We start from the raw sequence: 26,225 nt of genomic DNA, 5'->3' as shown, positions 1-26,225 counted from the left end.
ATTCGCTAACTATTGATGATTAAAAATCTGAAACATTTCAGGTTAAAAGTTAACAGTTGATCTTGCTGTTCCAATTTTTTACTGCATTTTACACACAGCGGTGTTTCCTAAATGCTGCAAGGATTGGTTCCATTTTTTCATTTGCTACTTATAGACTTGAACCTCCCAACTGTCTGAAACAGTATTTTATTCCAAAACTCTGGGTTTTAATATTGAGGATGCCACATACTGCTTAATTATCCAAAATCCAGGGAATATCCCTGGTATAGTTTATGTAATCACCTCATACAATTGAGTCTTTGCATATCCAGCTATCAATCTGATAAATCTATTTTGCACACTGTTTAAGACCATAATATTATTCCTAAGGTGTTCTGCTCATTGTTAACACTGTTCATGGTGTTCCAGGTGATATCCAACTCGGATGTTGTATAACCACAGCATAATCTCTACCCATCAGTAGATGCAGAATCCCTCCTCAAATTTAATAACTACTTGGATGGTTACTTTATGGGGTCCATTCTAGGAATATTTTAGAGAAGAATCATAGTGAGCATTGTAAGTTCAGGAGGAACTATTGTTGCCAGGGCTCTACACTATGAGGGCTGCACATATCTACATGGAGTGGAACATAAAGGTAATGCAAAGTGCAAAACAAGATCACTGAGTGAATTTGATGTGGTGCAGAAAAAGACTGCTGCATTATGGTTTAAACAAATAACAGGTGAAATTTAATGTAGATACACATGAAATTATAGAGTTCAGTGGAAATAATGAGGCATGCTATTGGACTAAATGACATACTTTAAAGGATGTGCAAGAACAGGCTAACCTGAATGAGTATGTGCATAAATTCCTGAAAATGCAGGGCACATTAAGACATTGGCCGCTGAAGCATAAGATATATTTGGATTCATAAAAAGGAGTAATGACAGGCTAATGTTATACCTTTTAAAAATAAACACTGGTTTGTACACAAATGAAATATTGTGTATAATCCTACGTGTAGAATCATCCAAGAGAGAGAATGCAGAAAAAAATCATTGAGATGGTTTCAAGATTGATTAATTTCACTGGTAAGGTAACATATGAAAATCTGGTAGTGTAGGAAAATAACTGAAGATGCTGGTACAAATCGAAGGTATCACAAAATGCTGGAGTAACTCAGCAGGTCAGGCAGCATCTAGGAGAGAAGGAATGGGTGATGTTTCGGGTCGAGACCCTTCTTGTTCTGAAGACGGATCTCGACCCGAAATGTCACCCATTCCTTCTCTCCTAGATGCTGCCTGACCTGCTGAGTTACTCCAGCATTATATGAAAATCTGGGATTTTTTTCATTGGAGCAAAGAGGGTTGAGAAGAAATTTGATGAAATCATTTAATTCAATCAACAGTGGCTGGTCCATAAAGAGTAGATTATGTATCTGATTCACATTGGGATAGGTTGTATGTGCCCTACAGCAGAATAGGTTATGTCTGTCACCCACAGTGCAGGACAATCCTCAAGGTCTAGGTGAGAAAGATTGCAGTAGGATTCATTGAAGGTCTGTGGTCTGTTTCACGTGTAGAATAAGACTCGCTGTATTCAATTTTGCAACATGGATTTTAAAAGAGCCAGTGGAATCAAGGGATATGGGGAGAAGGCAGGCACAGGTTACTGATTGTAGATGATCAGTCATGATCACAATGAATGGCTCGAAGGGCCAAATGACCTTCTGCTGCACCTATTTTCTATGTTTCTAGAAGCCCCCAACATAAGCCGTTCTTTTGTTATGATTTTTGACTCATTTTGCCATTGCCCACACTTGTTCCATCTTGATACCTGCTGATTTTGCAAAATTTAGAGTCATTTTCTACAATGGATCAAGTCTACCAAGAATTTGTTCAGAATATCTTCAGTTTAGTTTGGGTGAACTAAAGTGGAGAGGAAACCATTTTGTTGGTCAGGTTCAATGTCAAACCATATTTGAAGTGACAAATAAATACATTATTTGCAATATTGATAATATTCTATTACCCTTTGAATCATAGAAAATAGAACATTAGAAACACTGTGCTCTATTAATTTGATTAAGGTGGTATTATTGAATATAATATTGAATTCTCATGATTTATTGTTGGTTCAGGTAGTTGTTAGTCCTATACATTTCAAAGCTGGTTTATTGCTGGTGTGGTTGTGCTCTATTCCCTTCTTTCATTCAGAACTTTGGAAGTAATTTGTGACATGGTGAGCTTCTGCAACCCTGTGTTAATGGTTGTTATCCCAGTTCAAACATAACAGCAATTTTAATCTAATTGAATTTCTGCCTGCATTTTATTAGAGGTGGCAAAAATTGTTACTTTCATTGAGCGACTGACAAGCAAGAGCGGTCTGCAGTTAATCCTGATCTTTTACTGTTTCAGAGACTGGAACAGGACAGATGACAATTTGTTCATTCAGTATGACTTGCTGTTTTTGGCCTAATTATTGAAAGATGTCTGGCTTTGACTCGTACTAACTTTCTATAAAAATTATAGAGCAAGAAACTATCCTAGATTTAGAAGCACCGACTGATATGAATTATTTTTGAAGCAAATCTGCTCATATTTGTAAATTGTAATTCACTTAAAATGGTTAAACCCTCTGAGATTCCCATCAGAGATTAACTCACTCAGAAAATGTTGGAAAAAGCAGCAGGTCAGGCAGCATCTGTTGAAAGGGGAACAGTTAAAATTTAAAGTCCGACAGTCTGAAGTTCTCACGAAGAGTCTCAGAACTGATATTTTAACTCTGTTTCACTTTCTAAATGTTGCCAGACCTGCTGAGTGTTTTCAGCATTTTCTGTTTTTATCTTTGATTTCCAGCATCTACAATTCTTTTGATTTTTGTAAAGTTAGAACTGACTTGAAGCTATACGATTGAAAATTATATGGAGAGATCTATCCATGGTAGAATATTCACAAAAGTTTCAATTATATTATATCTTTACATTTAATCCAATTTTTTTTTCCATGGGGTCAAATAGATGTAGTTTCTGTGTTGTAGAGCCTAATCCCTTCATGTAATACTGAACCTAATCTAACCTGAAATCAGAAAATGGTGAAAATACATAGCTGGTCAGACACCATCTGTGAAGAGTTAACTTTTCAGGGTGAAAGCGTTTAATCAAAACTGGGCAATGTTAAAATGTTACAGATCATAACAAAATGTATCAACAGAGATAAGCAGAGTGGAAGTAAAAAAGGAACAAAATGGTTGACTGGTTGAGTTGAACGCTGGAAAAAATAAATGATAGTGGATGAGATGATTATGGACAAGTTTAGAAAATAAATTATCCAGATAATTATTTACTCAGTACAGATAGGGATGCCCTTCCTTTCATCTAAATCATCTTTACCCAGATCATCTGATGCATTGAAATCTGAGCATTTGACAGTCTGGACTGTCATTATCATAAAGAAGGAACACTTTCATTCTCTGTGAATTTACATTATTTCTACCCTTTGGACTTTGTAACATGTTTTCTGATGTTAGTTATAGTTTGCTATGTTAGTTATAGGGACCGTACCCTCATTATAAGGGGTGGATAATTTAGGAAGGAGGCAAGGAGATATTTGTTCACTCAGAAGGCTGAGAAGCTTAGAGATCTACACTTGTCGATACTGTATCGGTATATGTTTCTAATGATTGAGAGCACAGTATTATGTACCAGAAGATCAGTTCATGCCCACAGTTTCTTTTGAGCTGACTCAGGCAAGCAATCAAATGGTAGAAGTTGTGTGCATGTTAACTTTCAAGAGTTTCCTTTGTCCCAGTAGAAGAGAGAAGATTTTTTTGAAGAGTAACTTATTAACTTCCTTTTTGCTCGCAAGTATGTGCAGGTATCTGTCAGAAATTTGGAGGAATCTAAAAAGAATGGGTCTAAATATTTTAGAAAGAAATAGACTTGAATTTTCTATAAGCATTTTTCCCCTCAGCTGAGCTGCTCAGATTAGATATTGTGGAAATAATATTACTGTCAGCTGCCCAAATTACAGTACCTTTCCTTCAAGCTATATTGTAGCAGTGATCTTCAACAAAACCAACCTGAAGAAATCACTCCCTAACTACCACCAGCATGTGCCCTGCAGCACAAGAAAATCACACACCCTTGACCTCTTCTATACCACCATCAGGGATGCCTATCCTTCTATCCCGCGCCTTAACTTTGGGAAATCTGACCGCTCAGCTGTGCTTCTTCTCCCTGCAAGTAGGCAGTAACTGAAGGGAGCACCACCACGATGAGAGTTGGTCAGGGGAGGCAGAGGAATGACTCCGGGACTGCTTGGAGTTGGTAGTCAGGGCGATGTTCAAGGACTCTGCAACGAACCTGAATGAATAAGCCACAGTTGTTACGGACTTCATAAGGAAATGTATGGAGGAATGCGTTCCCACAAAAAACGTCCAAGTGTTCCCCTTTCAGAACCGTGGATGAACCAAGAGTTCTACATTCTTCTGAGGATTAGGCATTCTCAGGCATTCAAGTCTGGCGGCGCAGTCATAACAGAAGTCCAGATATGACCTTGATAAGACCATCAAAAAGGTTAAAAGGGACTTTCACTCTTAAATGGAGGATGAGGTGGATGGTCAGCAGCTGTGACAGGGCTTGCACGCCAAATTCCTTGACGCGCATATCTCTGAAGATCTGTCCTGGACCCAGCACATTGATGTAATAATCAAAGCCCATCAATGCCTCTTCTTCCTTTGAAAATTGAGGAGATTCAGTATGTCAACGAATACTCTCTTGAAGTTCTACAGGTGTACAAAAGAGAGCATGTTGACTGGTTGCATCACGGCCTGGTTCAGCAACTCGCACACCCATGCTGAGGAAGATTGCAAAAAGTGGTGAACACTGCCCAGTCCATCATGTGTACAGACCTCCCGACCATCGAAGGGATCTACAGGAGTTGCTGCCTCAAAAGGGCAGCCAGCATCGTCAGAGACCCACACCACATTCTCAATGCATTCCATCGGTGAGAAGGTACAGGAGTCTTAAAACTGTAATGTCCAGGTTCGGGAGTAGCTTCTTCCCTACAACCATCAGGCTATTAAACACAACAAATAAGCTCCGAACTGGATAGAACATTGGAGGCATTGTTTTGTCCTTTTTTGTTTGTGCTTACATATCCGTTGTGCTGCTGCAAGTAAGAATTTCATTGTTCTGTGTCAGGACAAATGACAATAAAACACTGCTGACAATACAAATTGGGTGACAGTACAAACACCCAACTTCCATATAACTTTAGATAGGAACAAACAGTTGGGAGACCAGTGGGTTGGCTTTGCTGGTTGCTGCGGGTCAGGAGGCATCTTCTGCCAGCTAGGAACTTGGTTTGAGGCCACATTTCTGATTTGAAAACTCTTCAGTTTGCGAACAGTAATAGGATAAACATATGCAACACAGATAGATGAGAAATCTGTATATTTTCATTATGTTGATAAATTTGTTGAGTGACGGTATAGACTTTGTGAAATAGATTAGTGGAGGAGGTGAATTGTACCACATTGTGAAGGAAGCACAGGAAAATCAATAAAATGTTGCATTACTTGCCTGAATGTCATTGGTGTCACATGTGTGCTCTCTGATAACACAGACGAAAAAATATAATGGCCAAGCAGCTTCATGATTTGACACTAGGTGACACATTTGACACATTCAAAATAAATCAGCAGCTTGAATTCTGTTTATGAAAATGTGAAAACCATATGATTTGTAATTGTGCCGACCAGTTGAGAAGATGTAGCACAGCTAATTACTGTGTTAAATATGAGTGGGTTAGAGGAGCAAAATGCATTTCAATGAGCTGCCCTTCCATTTTTGAAGATCTAATTAATAACAATTATCACTTATCATTTTAATAACTACCTGGTCCTGAATAAATGTTGCTCTAATTAAATATTGTGAGGACTAAAACCATTGCCTGATAATCCTTATAAGAAGTCTTGTTCTCTCGTAATCGACTTCACATTTTGACCTGAGGCAAAACAAATTCACCTTTTTACCTGAGCTTCCCCTGGCCTAAGATTGGTCCTGTTTCTTTGCTGTCACCACAGTTGCTCACTTCTCTCTTTTCTTTATAACTTTTCTCATCGCTACCTATGTACTTGTTGTCAGCTGCTATTCTTTTAGAATTCTCATCCTTGTCCAATCTTTTCTGACTATCACTTCTCTATCTCCGTAACTTTCCCCAGCCCCAAGGTAAAACAAGATTTCTAAATGCTTTCAGTCCTGACATCTTATGATTTCTTGATTTTACTTCATCCACCACATCAAGACCCTATATCTATGTCAATCGGTGCTAATGGATTTTAAAGTCATAATCTGTTCCTGCTAAGTAAATCATAAGAATAAAACACAAATTGCTGGAGGAACTCAACAAGTCTAGAGGGAATAGACAGATGATGTTTTGGATCGGGAAACTTCAGCCTCTTTGAGCAGAAAGTTCCATCACTTTGTGTTTGCTCAAGTCCTTTCACAGATGCCGCCTGACCTGCTGTTCCTCCAATGCTTTATATTTTGCTCAATATTCCAGCATCTGCAGTATCTTGTGGATCATAAGAATATCGTGATATAACATTATATATTGAATTCTTCTCTATTATTATTTCTATTTTAACCCTGTTACTTTATATTAAGTAAATTTTAATTTGAAGATGACCATATTGAAGGGCACGGGGTCTCTGAAAGTCACGATCTTTTGGGGAAGTGTTCAAAGATGGTACTGGAGCAAATGATTCATGCATTTATTTCTTTATAATGTTCTATCAAGAATTCATTTTGGCAAATTTGACCCACTGATTTTCCAGGACTGGCGAAGTGATGGAAGAGATTATGGACCTGGCTCTTTCCATTAGGTTGTTATCCTGTTCTCCTTCACAAATTCTGTTTACGTTTCACTTTTAGAAGTAATCTAAATAAATATTTTAGCTGCTTTGGTTGATTACATTACTTCTCTGCGATATAGTGGGGCTGCCATAGCACATACAAGAGTACAGCAGTGAATGAATTACCTTAAATGGGATAATTATTAGTCCTGGGGTCACAGAACTGAATGCAGAGCAGGGTATTGATTAGGTATTGAGCTTATAAATGCTGCTGCAGTCTATTGAAAAAGCAAATAGTTTGGTATGTCTTGGAAATGTAAAACAGAGTTTATTACTTCATAAAAACATGAGCTGCTGTGACAAAATGGTGCATTTTGTGTTCCTTGGGTCTCGACCCGAAACGTCACCCATTCCTTCTCTCCAAGATGCTGCCTGACCTGCTGAGTTACTCCAGCATTTTGTGATACCTTCGATTTGTACCAGCATCTGCAGTTATTTTCCTACACAATGTTCAGATATACTTTTCTGACCCCTTGAGTTTGTGTTAGCTATGGCTGGTGCATTCAGCAAGGCTCTCTCCATTCATTTTAATAATAAATAATTAATTAATGCAATTAATTATTGCAGGCAGTAGCCTTGAGGCACAGGCAGCGATCAATGATCCTTGGCCCACTCATTTCCGAAGAAGAGTCTCTCATATGTATCTTCATTAAACCCGTCTTTTCTAAAGTTATCACACTGACCCCTAGCATTCTTTCTCTCTCCATCACATCTCCTAACTCCCCTGACCCAAAAATTACACCCACATGTGAAGGGTCCCAACCTGAAAGGTCACCGATCCATGCTCTCCAGAGGTGCTGCCTGACCCATTGAGTTACTCCAACATTTTGAGTCCTTTTTTATAAACCAGCATCTCTTCATTTGCTCTTCTCCAAGTCTGCTGTTATATCTGATGGCACATTCAGGAACAAATTTTCATCAGGAATTAAACAAAGATTACATGGAAAAATATATTGGGCTGCAGATCATGAATTGGGTTGCTTTGAAAGAAATGTCACTCTTGATAGCTGTCTCCTATGTTGCTTGTTTCTGCGGTAGAAAAGATTAATTGTTTCTTTTGAAGTGTGGCCTTTGCCAGTTTTTTTAAGAGATACAGCGCGGAAACAGGCCCTTCGGCCCACCGAGTCCGTGCCGCTCAGCGATCCCCGCACACTAACACTATCCTACACACACTGGGGACAATTTTTACATTTACCCAGTCAACTAACCTACATACCTGTATGTCTTTGGAGTGTGGGAGGAAACCGAAGATTTCGGAGAAAACCCACGCAGGTCATGGGGAGAACGTACAAACTCCGTACAGATGGCACCCGTAGTCAGGATCGAACCTGAGTCTCTGGCGCTGCATTCGCTGTAAGGCAGCAACTCTACCACTGCGCCACCATGCCGCCGTTATGATGCAAGATGTTTGTCCTGTTTTATAACAAAGAACAGTACTGTGCTGTAACGGCCTCTTTTGCCCACAGTGTCATGATGCCAAATTAAACTAACTCCATCTGCTAATACATGATCCACATCCTTTCATTCTTTGCACATTCATATGTGCCTGAATGTCTTTTAATCATCACTAGTGTGCCTGCTGCCATCATCCCCTAACAGTGCATTTCAGGCATCTAACACTCTCTGCATTTCTTTCATACCTGTCCAAATAATCATCTGTAGCCCTATATATATTCCCATGTAATCCATGTTTAATTGTCGAACAAGGTTTTCTCAAAATCATTCAAATCGTTTGGCAGGATAGATGAACCATTGATTGTTCCTCTACCAGACCAGCATAACCAAAGCTGAGGCTCTGATTGCACACTGATGGGCAAGCTACATTGTCCAAACTGTAGACACAAGGAACTGCAGATGCTGGAATTTTGCATAGAGCACAAATGTTGGTGTAAGTCAGTGGGTCAGGCAGCCCAATGCAAGACTGTCAAAACAAGCGTTTTACTGTGAGGCCTGCCACTGCAAGAGAATATCAAAAGGACAGGAAATGTTTCAAGGATATTTTCAGTGTTGTGAAATAATCTAAAAATCTCATGGGAATCCCTGACCCATTGCCACTTAAATCGGAAAAGGAATATCGGAGAAGGTACTGAACACCTTAGGTGTCTATGATAGGTGCACGCTGAAGTCAAGAGTGTTTTATTGTCATAAATCCCAGATAGAATAATGAAATTCTTACTTGCAACAGCACAACAGAATGCGTTAACATAGTACACTAAACAATATAATAAACAAGAGAGAAAAAAAATCAGTGAGTACATCACTTACTCACAAATATACATATATATGGATCATTTATATATATATATATATATATATATATATATATATATTATATATATATATATATACACACACGTACACACTAAAAACAAACAATAATAGTGCAATAATAACAAATAAGGATAGGAAGGAACAGCAGATGCTGGTTTAAACCGAAGACAGACACAAAATGCTGCAGTAACTCAGCGGGACAGGCAGCATCTGTGGAGAGAAGGAATGGGTGACGTTTCGGGTCGAGCCGTCTCAAGAAGGATCACGACCCAAAATGTTATCCGTTCCTTCTCTCCAGAGATGCTGCTTGTCCTGCTGAGTTACTCCAGCATTTCGTGTCTATCTTCAATAACAATAATAGTTATGTAGGTCAGAGCTTATTTGAGGTTGTAGTGTTTAGTAGCCCAATGGCTGGAGGGAAGAAGCTGTTCCTGAACTTGGACATTACAGTCTTCAGGCTCCTGTACCTTCTTCCCGATGGCAGGGGAAGTCATGCACAATCACTGAAGGAAACACTCAACATCCCAGACAACTCATCCATGCACCTGATCATGAATAATATGCCCATTTGTGGGAGAGTCTATGGTTCCCATATCGTACTCTCCAGCCATCTCAGATCCCACAGAACTTTGGAGCAAATCATCCTCAACCCTGAGAGACTGCTTGAGAAGAAGACATTTAATGTAGAAATATTTCACTAGTTTAAATTACATTCTTTGGAATTAGATACCTTCAAAAACTGTAGACTGTAGTTTATTAACATTTGTAAAATTATAAAATGGTGTCTCAGACAACTCTAATCACTTTGGTTCTCCTGGATAATATCCATAGACATGAGCATTAAAGAATTGAGATTGTATCATTACATTATTTTAATGCAGGGAAACTAAGTGTTTGGGGTTTGACATCCCAATAAATCTATGCTCTGGCATAGTTAAAAAAGTTTTGTCTTATTCCAGATGGCTACAGTGCCTGGGGATTTTGTTTCACTTTGTGTAAAGCTGCTTTGATAAGAAGCATTTTGCTTGATATACTAGTGAATTCAACATTAAGTACTGAAATTTACCCGGCAGACTTTTCACTGGAGCAGGAAAAAGACGGGAGGTGATATGGCTGCATTAGTTAGAGATAACGTAAATGTTATAGGAAAAAGAATCATACAGATATAGTGGATTGTCAATACTTATGAATTGAGTTAAAGGGTAAGGGATTTACTCTCCCAATAAAGATATTTCCTGCAACATCAAATAGTTGGAGAGGAATTGCAGAAAGAAAATGGAAACAAATCCAGACACACATTAATAACTGTAGCAGCTTTTGAAACCCACTATGAATAAATAAGCAGACAAGAAATAGTTGTGTCAGGAGAAAAAGGAATTGAGTATTTCCGCACTTCTTTCATGCTGAGTACACAACAGATAGAGAAATATCATGACTGTGTCTTTATCTAACTGATAATGAACAAGAACAGCTAAAATAAGTAAGACAGCGAGCATCTGTCGTGCAGCAAGCACAGCTTGGTAATGTTCAACATTTAGAATGACATATACAAAGGAAAGTGATGAGCTGATTGAAGTTTTCATACTAAGAACAACTGTTGGAGAAGAGTGAGAGAAAAAAATGGTCCCAGAGACAGACATTTTAGGCTGAAAGATAGGAAATGCTTTGAGATTTTGTGGATACAAGAAATTGGGAACTGCAATTTTGTGGCATGTGAAATAAGCTAATTACAAAAGTGTAATCCATGTGAGATAAATGTTTAATACCAAATGTATTAAGGGTAATGGGCATGTATGCGGACTTAAATCTCTCCACAGCTATGATTTATCGAGTGGCAGAACAGAATGTAAATGCCCACTTTCTGTGTACTTGAAGATTTTTTTCTGATATCTACTCATACACAGTCAAGGATGTTAGGTAGGAGAGGGGAGGGAAACAATTTATCTTTCAGAATCTATTTGAAAATAAAACCTAGGGAAAATAAAGATTTAAAAATAATTGGCACAGATTTTGAAAGGTTAGTCAACTTTCTCATTTTGCACAGATTTCTTATGAAACATCTACAACGCAGATGGCAAGTATTATCTCAGGAATTAAATCAAAGAATCAATAAACAAAGTAGTTGTCATATGCTTGGAATGTCTTTTTTGAAGTATAACACTGCTCAAGTAAAAATTAGAACATTTTGGAATCAGGCCAAACTGCTAAATGAAATGCAAATCTGTTAAAAATAGAAATGGATGCTAAGGGTAAAGTGCAGATATCGAGATTTGGAAGATCAAGTTTTAGACGCAAGAAATTTGTTTCAAAATTTGCAGGTGACTCCAAATGGGGGTTGAAATTAGTTAACTTTGAAAAAGCAGAATTCTTCAACATATCATTGAAAAACTTGCTGACTCAGTTATGCATTAAATGAATTCTAAAAGAAACATCTTCTACAGGATTTTTTTTTAAAGTGAATGAAATTGTGGAGCACAAGGATTCTTTCATAAAAGTGAACAAATCATTTTAAGCAGCATCGCAGGTCAGCAAAGTGGGTCATAATGCAAATTAAACACTGGGATTCAAAAGGACTGAAGTTTTGTTGAACGTGTTTAGGCAACTGGTCACTTAAATTATCGTGCATAATTTCTCTTTATTATACACCATAAGCATGCTGGAGAAAGGTGACAGTATTGAGAGGGTACAGTTATCAAGTTCAAAGTGGAAGGTTTCTTATCCCTTTAGAAACAGATTTAGAAGGGGTTTAAAGTTATAAATGGTTATGACAAGATAGCTGTAAATGTAAATTGTCCCTAGTGTGTGTAGTATAGTGTTAATATGTGGGGATTGCTGGTCAACGCGGACTTGGTGGGCCACGTGGGCAGCATCTCTGGAGAGCATGGAGAGGTGACCTTTCAGGTTGGGACCCTTCACATGGAGAAGAGATGTGTGGGTGTAAATTTTGGGTCAGGGGAGTTAGGAGATGTGATGTAGAGAGAAAGAATGCTCGGGGTCAGTGTGATAGCTTTAGAAAAGACAGACATTTATTAGGGTTTAATATATATTAGAGACTTGGATTTAGAAGGACTTGTTTCCACACTGTAACTCTTAACTAAACTAAAACTAAAATTGTTGCAGATCTTCTATTTGACCCGCATTTTCCAGCACTATCTCTATACGTTTTCCCTTAAAAATCACTCCATCTGTGTTTGAATAAACACGATGAATGAACCTCCACTTTGGGTGACTTTCAGGTTGGAGAATTCCAAAAATTCATATCCCTGAATAAAAAAATTGATTTTATCTCAGTCCTAAATAATTGATCCCTTTGGTGATCTTTGGTTCTAAACTCCCCAGTTGGCAGCAAAGTTTGCTCTGCATCTGGCCTGCCAAGCCCTGTATGGCTTTACATTTCAATTGGTTCATCCTGGAGAATACATCCCTGATCTACTCAATCTCTTTGCATTGGGCAAACGTTGGTGTGTTACAGCAGCAGGCACAAGGCACTGTAGATACTGGAATCTGAAGCAACAAACAAACTGCTGGTTGAGCAGTTATAAGTCGAAATCCTGCATCAGGTTCTGAAACGTCAACATTTCCTTTTCCATCACAGATGCTACTCAACATGCTGAGTTCCTGCCTCTTGAGCCGGTATCACTGCTTAGCAGATCAAGGCTCATCCTCTATCTCCCATTTATCCTAATCATCCTGCTGTCCAAACTCTTTCAGCTTAGTTACGCTCAACGACTGAGCTTCCGCACCGCTCTGGGCTATAGAATTTGAAAGTGAATTTGCTTCTGAAAGAAAAATAAAGAGTAATGACAATGCAGTTGAGAAACTCAAAGATTCATATAGATATGACTGTCAGTTGTGTTACCCTATTTAATTCCATCTCAATTTCAGATTCTTAATGCCAAACTTTCATTATGAGAAATGTGTTCATGCCTAAAGCTCTATTATAGTCGGTGTCGTCAAGAGTGGAATGCATACTCCAGTAAGGCACATTTTGATGAGAAGAATCAATTTTGTCAGTCGCCTGGAGTTTATAATAATGAGTATCAACTGTGCTGGTTTTATTTTGATGTGCATTTTTTGATTACGAGCAAATTGATTGACAGCGATTTTTGTGTACCAGAACTGCCTGAAAAGGGGGAAAAAAAGAGCCTTTTAGCCATTCCCTCTGCGGAAATTTCTACATATTTACAACCAGTTACCTTGGAAGTGAAGCAACTGTTGGAATGGGATGATTTGCAGCAACTAATTTATCCACATCGCAGAAGGGAAAGAACAATTGGCTAATTAACTTTTGGGTTGGTGAATGTGATGAAGTTACTGTTCAAAATTGCTGACTGATAGTCAGAGCTATACAGCATGCAAACAGGATCTTCGGCCCAACTCCATCGTGCTAACCAAGTTGCCTGACAGAGCTGGTCGTCGTTGCCTGCGCTTGTCTCTACACACTCCAAACTTTTCCTATCAATGTACCTGTCCAAATGCCTTTTAAATGTCATGATTGTACCCATCTCTGCAGCTTCTTCCATCTAAATATATCTTAGATATATTGAGAGCACCTGCCTATAACACTTTCTTAGCCGGTACCATCCAGATAGCAATCACCTGTGGCTGAAAAAATTCTCCCTGAAATTTCCTCTAAATTTCCCACCTCTAACCATAAATCTATCCTCTCTAGTTATAGTTATAAACACCTCTCCTCGAGGGAAAGCTTCTTATTATCTATCTTATCACTCATCTGCCACTTAGTGGGACATTCCAGCTTGTAATTAACTGTCTTATTCCTGCTGCTTATCTTAAATAAAGTTACACGTTTGTCGTAGTCCAGTTATTTAGCAGCTTTTCTGCAACCAAATACACTGAAAAATTCTGTCAAATCCTCAGTAATCTCTTTTCTATCATAGCTTAAGATACATCTTATCAGGTGGTGGGGAATTATCTACTTTTATGAGCTTTGTTCACAACTGTCCCCAAAGTTGAGCGATCTTCAGAGTGCAGGCTTTGTATGTCAGGACCGTAAATGCTTCTCAACACTTGTCTTTGTTTCCTGTCAATTAGATGGCTGATGGGTCTTTTGAGATTTTTATAATTCAATACTGTCACGGAATAGAGACCCACTCAGGTTAAAAACAGTGCAGGCTCACCATTGGTTTAGAGTGTGGTTGGTAATTGGCATTGGATGGATATTTCCGGTATTGTAGTTAACTGGATAAATTAAGCATTAAAGACTTTACATCAATGTAAGTGATATTTGTAATTTAATAAGGTGTATAGCAGTGTAATAATTCTTTAATTAAACGGTGGGGTAACTAGGAGATTAATATAAGGGTTTTTACTTTCGAGTTGGATTACATTTGAAGGAAAGGGGCTCTATTTAAATTTAAAGACGTTGCAGGAGAGCTCAGTCATGTGTTGTTTGAGCTGTTGCATTAGTAAACTCCTGGATGAGAGGGGAGAAGATGGAATAACTGGTGTGTAAATGGTCCTTGATTATGTTGGCTGCTTTTCTGAGGCAACATGAAGTGTAGATGGAGTCAGTGGAGGGAAGACTAGTTGGTGAGATGGACTGGCTACATCCACAACTCTCTGCAATTTCTTGCAGTCTTCTGTAGGGCAGTTGCCAAATGAAACAGTAATGCATCCCGATAGGATGCTTTCTATGGTGCATCCGTAGGGGTTGGTAAGACGCATTGGAGGCCTGCAAAACCTCTTTAGTCTTCTGAAGAAGTAGAGGCATTGGTGTATTTTCTTGCCAGCAGCATTAATGTGGTTGGACCAAGATGAATTATTGGTGATTTTTACCCCCAGGAGTCTGAAGGTCTCAACCATCTCCACTTCAGCACCATTAATGCTGTTTACACCGTCCCATTTCCTTAAGTCAATGAGTAGCTTCTTCGTCTTGATGACATTGATGGAGAGATTGCTATCTTGATGCCATGTTACTAAACTCTCTTAGCCCCTTCCTGTACTCAGTCTCATCATTGTTCAAAATATATTCTACTAGGGTGGTATCATCTGCAAAAGGTTGAAAGGTAAGGCCAACCACATCAGGACATCTTGGATGTCAAGGGTTAAAAAAGGGGGAAAAGCAGCCTTTGGCAACTGAAAACAGGAGAGGCTCTACAAAAGTATAGAAAGTACAGGAGGAGTACTTAAAATAAAATGAAGTGGGCAAACTAGGGGCACAAAGTTACAATGGTGGCAAGATTCAGGCAAATTCAAAATAATTTTACTATTAAAGACAAGACATAAAGATATGAATAAGGATAATTAGGAAGCAAAGTGGAAATTTCTACATGGAATTGGAGGGTATAGATAAGATCTTAACTTGTTATTTGTTTGCATTTACTATGGAGAAATTGTGGAAAAATTACAGAAAAAAATTGTGGGATTCTTGAACAAATTAACCTTGAAAAGAAAGAGATAAATCATGAATAAAGTTGAATGTCAATCGTAGGCTTTTAGACTCTCTTATTTCAAATGCTTGTTGTTTTGCTTTTTCTGGCACAAATGTTACGTGCCTGAATATGATCCAGTTTTTTGAACCATGCAGGCATTGACTGCAAATGGAATTGAACATTGTGCAATCAGCAGCATCCATCACTACCTAACTTTATGGTGAAAAGACAGTCATTGATAAAGCTGCGGAAGATGTTAGGTCCGAGATACTGCCTCAAGGAAATCCTGCAGTAATATTCGGTCATTGGGGTAACTGATCTCTAAAAACTGCAGTCAGGTATTACTCTGTTATTCCAACCATCAGTGTGATTTCCCATTGTTGCTCATTCACTTTAGCTTTAACAAATCTTAATTGTGATAATAAGACAAATTCTGTCTTGATGTGACTCTCGTCTCACTTTTGGAATTCAGTGCCTTAGTCCACGTTTGGAGGAGGTCATGATGTGGTTTGGGGCTGGCATCTAAGTTGATTAGATGCTGCACAGGTTGTTAGTAAGTGACTGCCACTTGATGGCACTGTTGGTTAGACCTTCCATCACTTTGCTGATGATTGAGAGGAGACCATGGGGAAATTAGCTGGACGATACATAATTGGGCAATTTTACAAAATATTGAGCAGCTCCCATTCTTGTAACTGTACTGGAAAAGCTTGGTTGAAGCACAATTGGTTTTGAAGCACAGGTCTATTGTATTGTACTTGTATCATATTTGTAATGTTGTTTGAGGCCCTCCAGACTTTGCTGCATCAACTGCTCTCAGTCATTTCCTAATTTCATGTGGAGTGAACTAAACTGACTGCTGGTGTGAGGAAATTGAAATGGATTGTCCACTTGGTACATACTGCAGTCTTGTCTTTAGCACTCATGTGCTGATCCTTGCAATTGAGGGTGAGGAAATTCCTAGAACTCCCTTCCATGACTGTTTTAATTGACAAGCACTATTCACAGCCAGAAGTAGCAGGACTGCAGAGATTTCTTATGATTTGTTGGATCTGAGATTGCTTAGCTCTATTGCATTCTTTTTTTGCTGTGTAGTCCCGTGTTTTACTTCAGTAGTACGTCTGATGATCCTTTGTTATGCCCTTCTGCACGCTTGACTGAACCACGGTTGATCCACTGGCTTGACAACAATCGTAGAGTGAGGAATGTATACACTGCAATTGTTAACAAGCCTGAGGTTACTGATACTGAAGAAGGGTCTTGAGCCAAAACGTCACCCATTCCTACTCTCCAGAGATGCTGCCTGAGTTACTCCAGCTTTTTGTGTCTATTAGAGTTTACTGATAGGTAGGTTGTACATTTCTGCTGTTACTGATGGTTTGCAACATCTCATTCATGCGGTTTTGAGTTAATCCTGTCCAATCTCATTAAGTTATGAGATGAGACGACATGTCAATTTTCTTTCTTCAGGTCCAAGTCTCGGAATTGAAGAAACTGCGAAGGAGGTTAGCCTGAGCTGGACTTAGTAACTGACTGGGGAAAGGTATTGACATAGGATTATGAGCAGGTTGACTGTTCACTGCTTGGCTGTGGGACACCAAATAGTGTATGGAATTCTTTTGGAAAAAAAAGAAATGTGATGAAATTTAACATAAGAAAGAGACACTAAATAATGACTGTCAAATTTGAAATCAGATCTTTAGACATATTACGGCAAAATTCAGAATCTTGGGATAGACACACAGGGTGCATGAGGGAAGGAGAGAGAGTGAAGAATTTGTTGGTCTTTCCAATAACTTTTTTTGTGGTGACAGAAGGAATTGCAGATGCAGATTTACAAGAAAAATAAACAAAGTTCTGGAGTAACTCAGCGGGTCGGGCAACATCTCTGGAGAGCATGCACAGGTGGCATTTAGGGTCAAGACCTATTTTGTGCTTGTTGACAAACTGGCACTAACACAGGTCTCTGCCCACGAGATGCCTGCATATCCTCTCAGGCTAGAGAATGACTTGAAGAGGAACACAAAGAAGAATGGCTAAACAACTAATGTCTTTGAGTCTCTAGATCTGTATGGTCACATCTTATTCATCGCCAGGAATAGAGCAAATCACAATATTGAGAAGAGTTTGTTGGAAATGATTATATAATGCAGAAGGTGAAATGAATCCTAGAAATATAAACATGTACAGGGTAGAAAAAATGTAGAAAGACAGCGTCTCATGCAACGATTTATCATGAATTTGTGATTGTGGTTAAATCTCATGCTCTGCATCTATGGGCAGTTCAACATATAAAGCAGGAAGTATTTCTTAACGTGAAGGTTGAACTGCAGCTTGGTCAAATTGTCAGGAAGCGACTGAGACCAGGACACAAGACCTCAAAGATGCTGAGATGATAAAATAGAGTTCAGTATTTTGAATGTGCTGGAATGGATTGAAGGTCTTTCCTAATTTGAATCAATTTTATAATAATTGCTGAGAATCAGTAGCTTGATGTTTTCTCAATCTTTATTGTTCTAGTTTGACCAGTTGCATCGCAGAATATTTGTTATAATTTGTTGTCCTTGCACTGTGGAACTGATGGCATTTTCACTCAAGAACCGTATAACTTGGAAATCCGCAGTTTGCTGTCATCGGTTCCCCTCCCATCGTATACATCCTTTCATTGTAATCAAAACTCTATGAATTGATAATAATTATGCATTTATAACTGATATCACTAAAATATCCTAAAAATATTGTGATTTTTCTCATAAGATTTTTTAGTATATTAACAACTATATTAGCAATATTGTAGAAAATATTCTGAACATAAAAGAATTAATTCTCTATATACATATTTAAATTCATTTAATTATATATTTCAATAGTTTAAAAGGTTGTTTAGGCTATTTCAGCTAAACAAATCTATATATGTTTGAATATAAACTGTTTAAGATACATTAAAAATGATGCTTTTTATTTTTGTATCACTGTCTGAAAATTCAGTGTGAATGATTAGTTAATGTGACAACATCACTGTTAGATACTTAGATTCAGATGCCAGTAATTGATGGCATCTTGGATTAGATAAATACAAGGCCATGCCATTGAGATCATCAGATCTTTGCAGGTAGCTTTCTTGAAAATCAGTAAAGAGTGCCATCACTTCATCCCAATAATTTGCTCTTAAAGTGAATTCAAAGGTACATGTTTTGATATTGCACAATTGTGTTGTGGGGAGGGAATATTATTGTTGCTTCTACTTTATATGGAGAATATCCTGATAGAATGACATACAACAACGTTAAAAAATAAAGTGATAACTGATTTCTCCACAGTATGTTTTGATGTACATGGTCAAAGCAGATCTGCTAGAAATTCTAGAAGTTTGCAAGCTGTCTGACTAGATCTTGGAAGTCCCATTTCTGCGTTCGCTTTGTGTCTGATTCTGTCCAATTGATGCAGCTTTTCCTGACATAATGTGTGTTTGTTTCTTTTTTTTTCACCTTCTTCCCTCCCCCACTCCTTTTCTCCTGCACAGGCTGGGCCTTCCGCTCCATCCTCCTCTCCCTTGCAGGCCACGTTCCATGGCAACCCAGGTCCTGTCCAGCAGCATCGCCGACAGAGTGAGTGTAACACTCTACAGTCAGACTTACACAGCACTGCCAGAGATACAGCATGAAATCTCTCTTAGTTTGACATAGTTAAAGATCTGGCACTCTTATGTAGGTTTCTATATATTAAAAAAACAAGTCCAACTTTCACATTGTGTTCTTGCATCTCAAAAATTGATTGATGTTTTGTTATTAGTTCATTCAAAAAAGTCATTTAGTATAAGTCTTTGCTAACAATGTCATCATGCCATACGTTGTAAGTTATTCCAGTGAAACATTACAATTCCCTTGAAATAGGGGGAATTATCTCCTCATACAAAAAAAGCCATTTATTTTCAGCTTTAAGACAAGTAAGCACTTAGCTACTTTTACTCATGCAACCAACTGCATCCAATTCTTCAATTCTTTTGACTTAAATTGTTTATGAACATTCCTAGGCATTCTTGATATTAGATATGTATATGATGTATGATTCCTTATAGGTTTATACTTACCTGGGGAGCACTTACAATTTATCTGGTGTAAGTGCATGGAATTCACTGGTTGCATTTTAAGCCCTGCAAAGATATTCAAGGCACTAGCATTGTTAATTATAAATGAATTAGAATCTTCTAAATTGAGGAAAACGTTAATGAATCCTCAATAATTTCAGTGTTCGTGACAGTTTTAGAACTTGGTAAATACATTGTGCAGTGAGCTAAGTAGATGGTCATTAACCTGTGGAATAGAGGACTGTCCTTGAGGTTTCCTCCACTGCGATTGAAAAGTTCTTGAGCAGCTGAAGAACAGAGGCTTTGGCATCTTTAGCAACAAAATAACCTAACTGGTGAATTGAGAAATGGGCTGTCAATTTATCTAGTGTATAAACTTAAGATGATCTCTGCAAGGTCTCAACTCTAATAAATCTCAAGGTTACGGTTTATTGAAGCGCTGGCAAAAAAATGGGTTCAATAGTAAATAGCCATCAAGATTGTTGATGTAGTAAAGAATGGGGCAGTCAAGAATGTATAATATGTTACCGTTACTTTAATGATCCTGCAGTTTACAAAATCTGCACAATCTCAACACATTACTGTATTGCAGTGCATAGTATATACATTAGGCCTCGTATGTATATTCAAGTCTTCTTCACTTCACTTATGAATACATGATAAGGACTATTTTTGTCCGAGGGCTTGCAATATTGTTAAATACAGATTTTTGTATAATCTTCCATGGCACTGATCAGATGAACATGACATGGGTTTCTTGTGAAGTAATTAAAAGAATAGCATTGCAAGGTTGGTGCTATAATAAGCATTACATGCAGTGTGTATGAAGCATGCCACAAGACAATCCATTAACTCCAGTAAAAATTGAGACGGTTATTATTTGTTGTTCAATGTCCTGACCCAGACAATAAACCCCAGACATGACAACTATGTTCTTTCTCTAGCAAAATTGACAGTATATGCCTGCATGTTTTAGTCAATTAACTTAAGCAATTGTTGTTGGATACACTCTGCCAGTCTTATATTGCAGAGATTGTCAAGCTAATAGTTTAAATTGGTTAGCTAAAACAATTTCTGCTCATTCTTATATTTTGTTGATGACTTCTTCAATATTTGTAACTAAGGAGATTTTGTTTCTACTTGGTCAATCCCTTCCCCAGCAGTTGAAATTCATAATTGTTGTGCCCAATCTTTCGATCTAGAAATCCATATAATTACTGAGTTTGTTTGTTTCAAAGAATTTGAAATTTACTGTGATGCACATCTTCCATAATGTAGCATTACCACACTGTTATGTGTTTCTGTCTTTTCTCTGTAGTCTCTTAGTTGAGATCATGATTATGTATATTGTGCATTATTCATGTTGCTTCTCTCCCGTGTTAGTCCGACTGGCATCCATTTGTCTGATATCTCTGGTGCATTTTCTCCTTCTCTCCATTTATTTTTTCAGTTACCAGCTGTCAGTTAGCTATAGAAGTTTGTTTCTTTGTCATCCATGGAAGCAAGTTATAATAATTGTTGAGTCCGTGCCATTAAATCCTTGCAATGACCATTGACCAGCTAGGTAAATACTCTGGATATAGAACAGGTCTGAGGCTGGATATCTTGGGGCACTTCTGATATCAGAAAAATGTTCCACCACCTGCAAGGCATATTTCAAGCATATACCAGAGTACTCTGCACTTACTTGCATGAATGAATTAAACATCCCACTTGATTCTCATCTCCTTTAATGATGAGAGCCTACATAACTATAAAAGGGACAAATAGTAGGATGCTTATTAACATAGATAACTGTTGGTGAAGGAAAGGTACATTTAAGGTGGTGGATGACCCAAGCAATCAAGAAGGCTGTTTTATACGAATGATGTTGAGATTCACCCAGGAAGTGCAGAGAATGGCCAGTTACAAAAAAAACATTATTTCCCAAACAGTTAACCTTTCTCAATGAGTAAAGCAGATCTGAGGACTAGAGGGTTCAGCAATCCTTGCCTAGCCAATGCATTCACCAACGAAGCCGAACGGCTTTTGTTTACACAAAGTGGTACTTAGCTCCCACATATTTATTGATCTTATTTAAGATGCCAGTAATACAATCAAACTGTTTCAAATGCATAATTCTATGAAATCATTTCTTGGATACTTGCTGTCTGGGGTAAAAGACCTGGTTTTTATGCCAGTTCTTTGTTGTGATACGTTCTTCAGGTGTCATTGTAGCTTTTGTTTGAATCTTCAATCGCACCTTATTAACCAGTGGTATTTGGTTTTAGTGTGAATTTCCTTTACAAATACTTTTTTGTAATGGTTAGTTATATGTTGAGCATAAACTCTACTATAAAGATTGAAAATCTCAATCCATTTTTTCAGTTATTTTGATGCTGTTCCTCAAATCACCCAATTTTGTACATTTTGTCATTCTATAGAAAAGAATAAATGCAGCCATGGCAGGAATTAAGTACTTTAGCACAGTATTGGGAATATTTGACACCTATCCAACCTGCTTAAATTTGCTGTTGTCCCCTGGATATATATCCCTGACACCTGTTACCTGTGCTCAGTACTTAATCCATCAGGGTGGAATAAAGCTCGTCAAAACTCATGCGGCAGCACAACTTCTATTTTGTTGAAGCTAACAAATCCACAACTACTATAATGTAAACATTACAAACAACGTAAGATATTTATAAGGAACTGCAGTTACACGATATAATGTTGGATTGCATGCTCGGAAATACTGCACACCATAATAAAGTGCTGTGCGATGTTACAACCTTTGTGTTTTGGTGATGTTGCACAGCTTTTAATTCTTAACTGTTACTCCAGCTCCCAATAATTAGCTCTAACTCCTATTCTGAAAGCAACTCACCCAGGCGATCAAGCAAAGTAATAGGCCGTGTATGTACTGATTAATCTAATCTCTTATTAGTTTCTCTGCAACCTGTCTAGTTTTGTCCCTGATCATTTCCCCCCCCTCCTTTTTTAGAAAATACAATAAATTGACGCTATGGCGATCGATGGTCCCTTCCAAGTCCAGTTTATTTCTATTAAAGCCATGCACCCTAATTCAATTAATCCCATGACATTGATTTTCATGGAGAAGTTGTGATGAGGAAGACTTTGTCCTTATCAAAACCCGGATAAATTGTTTTCAGTCTCTAGAAAGTTCAGAGGCAGTCAGCCTGTGGAGAGTCTTTGTGGAGAGAACGGATGATGGTCATTACATCCTGGGGTTAATCTTGTCTGTGCAATACAGACTCTTCTTAGTCTGATTTCTTTTAGAAGAAATATTGCTTTAAAAATGCTCAATTCTTTCCAATTAGATGCTGGCTGTAACTTCTGATCATTGTTCGTCAATTTGGAGGTCAATACATGATTTGCTGAAGTTGTCTGCCTGTAGTTCCAAATATGTGACTGTTGAATTAGCTCTGCATCATGATTTAATTTTGAAAATTGGGCCTACAATTTGAGTTGGGTGTAACATTTGGAATGTGGCAGACAAAAGAAAAGACCACACATACTAGATGACTCATCATCTCATTGTTATATCATTTTTGCAAAGTGGCTTCTTTATTTTCCTTCATAAAATAGGCTTTCTGAACAAGTAATTAAGTGTTATGAATATAATGATTTCAGAGACATTTTTTGTCCATATTAGCAAGATGATTAAATAAACCAGAATCAAAAAACTGCAGATGCTGTAATCTGGAATAATACCAGAGAATGATAGAACCATTCAGCCAAAGAGACATCATCTGTGGAAGGAGAATAATTCAGATTGAAAAATCCTTCATCAACATATAAATGGGCTATAAATTTAATCAAAGGAATAAATTGAATAAACCCTCACTCCCCCTCTAAAGCAGCTGTATCCTTCCTTAAAAAAGTAGAGAAGTAATCTCACCAAAGATTTTCTTTGCCTTAATTGCAGTTAATATAATGAATGTTTTGTAAATTCCTGTTCGTATTTTCGATGTGAGTGTCATGTATGTCTATTTTACTACCTAATCTATCGGTGCTATCATTTTTAGAGATCCTTAAGGCCCTGTCCCAGTTAGGCGTTTTTTAAGGCGACTGCAGGCATAGTCCTAGCAGGTCGCCGAAAAACCGGTGACTGGACCCTCCCCTACGACAATGTCTACGACAAGCTCCAACAACCTACCACCTAGTCGACGTCAAGCTATGGCAAGCTACTGAAAACCGGCGACCCAATCGTCGCAAGTAGAACGTCCACCTACGACCGCACCTACGACAACCTACCACCACAGAGGTGACAACCTACCACAACCGAAGTCAACCTACGTCCACCCGCGACAAGCTACGACAAGCTATGATCCTGAAGACTGAAAACAACTGGACAATTCACGTTTCACCCACTTTCTCTATAAAAGGGGATGTACAGTAGGGTTTCCAATCATTCTGCATCATGACTATTTCAAAGTGATGCCGTGAGAAACTACTCTGAAATACAATAACTTCATACATCAATTTTCCGTCAAAATGTCAAGAATTTATTTTATTGATATACAAATTTAAAAAAATTAAAAGGTTGATAAGAACATACAACAGTGCATACAAAAATATTGTAATAAATTTCAATAAACTTCAAACTTTTAAATTCAAACTTTAAACAGAATACAAGTGCAAAAACATACAAAACCTAACATCATCTGTGGACACATTTCACTGATGGATGATCAGATCAAGTCCACACTTGGAATTTGCCGAAGTCAGCACCGGCGACAACCTTAATCACCTGGCGACAACCTACTTCACCAGGCGACAACCTACGACGGCGCCCACGTCAGGAGACGTCAAGCTACACTCATTGGCGTCAAACCAACAGTCGCCGAAAAATTTCAAGCCTTCACAAAATCCAGCGACGACCAAAAAAACGCTACGACTTTTTGGAGACTACTCACGACCACGCCCGCAACACCCCGGCGACTGTGCAGCGACAGCCTAGTCGCCTGTAGTCGCGTAAAAAATCGCCAAACTGGGACAGGGCCTTTAGGCTTCGACTTTACACAAGTCTCTCTGTTCTTCAATATCTCCTAAAGCCCAGTCACTCATTGTGTCTGTCCTCCTTTTTTTATTCCTCACAAGTGCATCATCTTCACACTTAACACGATTAAATTCTATCTGCTGTTGCACTGCCATTTTACCTCCTGATCATTGCCAACCTGTAACCTACGATTGTCCTAACATTCAATAAACCTTTTTTTGTGTCAACTGCAAATTTACCTATTACATTAAAGTTCACCGTGGGTATCAGGCTTCCAACCACAAAAAGAACTCTTCATTATCACCTCTACCTCTGATTGCCAAACTAATTTTGGATCCTATTTCCTCTGCATCTCACGGGCACTAACCTCTACTTCAGTGCAAGAGGTATCTATGCTGCTGAGACAGCGTGATCATTCCACTAGTCTATTAGTTAGGGTCACTACTTTGAGACTTCCAAACTAAAATGCTCACAGAGCGTGGAGATCTAGATTAGTTCTGGGCTTAAAAGAAACACTAGAGGAAAGCTATGCATTAAATGAAATGGAATGAGAGAGACCAAGAGGGAATGTTAAGAATCGAGAAAGAACACAGTGAAATTAGAAGACCATCACAGGAAGACGATTTGGCTTTCTGCAGCTTATAATGTTATGCACTTAAATTAATTTTGAAAAATGTAAAGCTTGATTCAAATTCTGTAAAATATTTTCATGTTTAACATTTTTTTGCAACTGATGAAACTTCCAACAACCTGGTCATCACAACTCCATTGAAATATGTAGGAAAGAACTGCAGATGCTGGTTTACATTGAAGATAGACACAAAATGCTGGAGTAATTCAGCGGGACAGGCAGCATCTCTGGATAGAAGGAATGGGTGACATTTCGGGTCGAGACCAGTCTGAAGAAAGGTCTCGACCCAAAACATCACCCATTCCTTCTATCTAGAGATGCTGCCTGTCCCTCTGAGTTACTCCAGCATTTTATGTCTAACTACAACTCCATTGAAACCAGAAGCAAAGAGGTAACAAACCAAAACAGACAGCCCTGGTATAACTGTTTTGCAGCTTGCAGCCAAACGAAAGCACAGCCGTCAGTGCAGCAATATTAAATACAGCCCTGGTATAAATGTTGTTTTGTAGCTTGCAGCCAAACGAAAGCACAGACGTTAGTGCAGCAATATTAAATATCTGAACCTAACTTTTGTTGAGTTTTCAGAAAAATGAGTGGAGAAACAGAGCATAGGAGAGAGATGAAAATAAACTATGGAAAGAAAAATCTGTAGGTCTAATAATTACAAACTAATAAGTAACTCTACATGATCATAAAGATTTCAACAAAATTAATAATGGAAGAAAGATGTGACTGTCATTTAAGAGGCTTTTAGATGGGCACATGAACATGTGGGAAATGGAAGGATATAGATCACATGCAGGCAGAAAGGATTTGTTTAGTTTGGCATCATGTTCCGCACAGGCGTGTGAGCCAAAGGGCCTGTTCCTATGCTGTATTGTTCTATCTGAGCAGGTCATGATATATCAAAGAAGGTACACTCCTCATTTGAACAGTAAA

General features: G+C 38.2%; 1 protein-coding gene across 4 annotated transcripts in view; it reads left to right on the top strand.

The window, feature by feature from the left end:
* ccser2a (coiled-coil serine-rich protein 2a) overlaps nucleotides 1-26,225 on the top strand; it is a 356,049-nt gene that overhangs the window by 285,785 nt on the left and 44,039 nt on the right. For 2 of the 4 annotated variants that reach the window (XM_078428299.1, XM_078428298.1), the window contains exon 11: nucleotides 19,090-19,174. The exons of the other annotated variants lie outside the window; for them this stretch is intronic. In XM_078428299.1, the coding sequence (XP_078284425.1) occupies nucleotides 19,090-19,174 (85 nt within the window). The remainder of the gene's footprint in view (nucleotides 1-19,089; nucleotides 19,175-26,225) is intronic. 4 annotated transcript variants of the gene reach the window in all.

The sequence above is a fragment of the Rhinoraja longicauda genome, chromosome 35, assembly GCF_053455715.1.
Source record: "Rhinoraja longicauda isolate Sanriku21f chromosome 35, sRhiLon1.1, whole genome shotgun sequence".
Lineage (NCBI taxonomy): Eukaryota > Metazoa > Chordata > Chondrichthyes > Rajiformes > Arhynchobatidae > Rhinoraja > Rhinoraja longicauda.
This window is presented reverse-complemented; position numbering and strand designations above follow the sequence as displayed.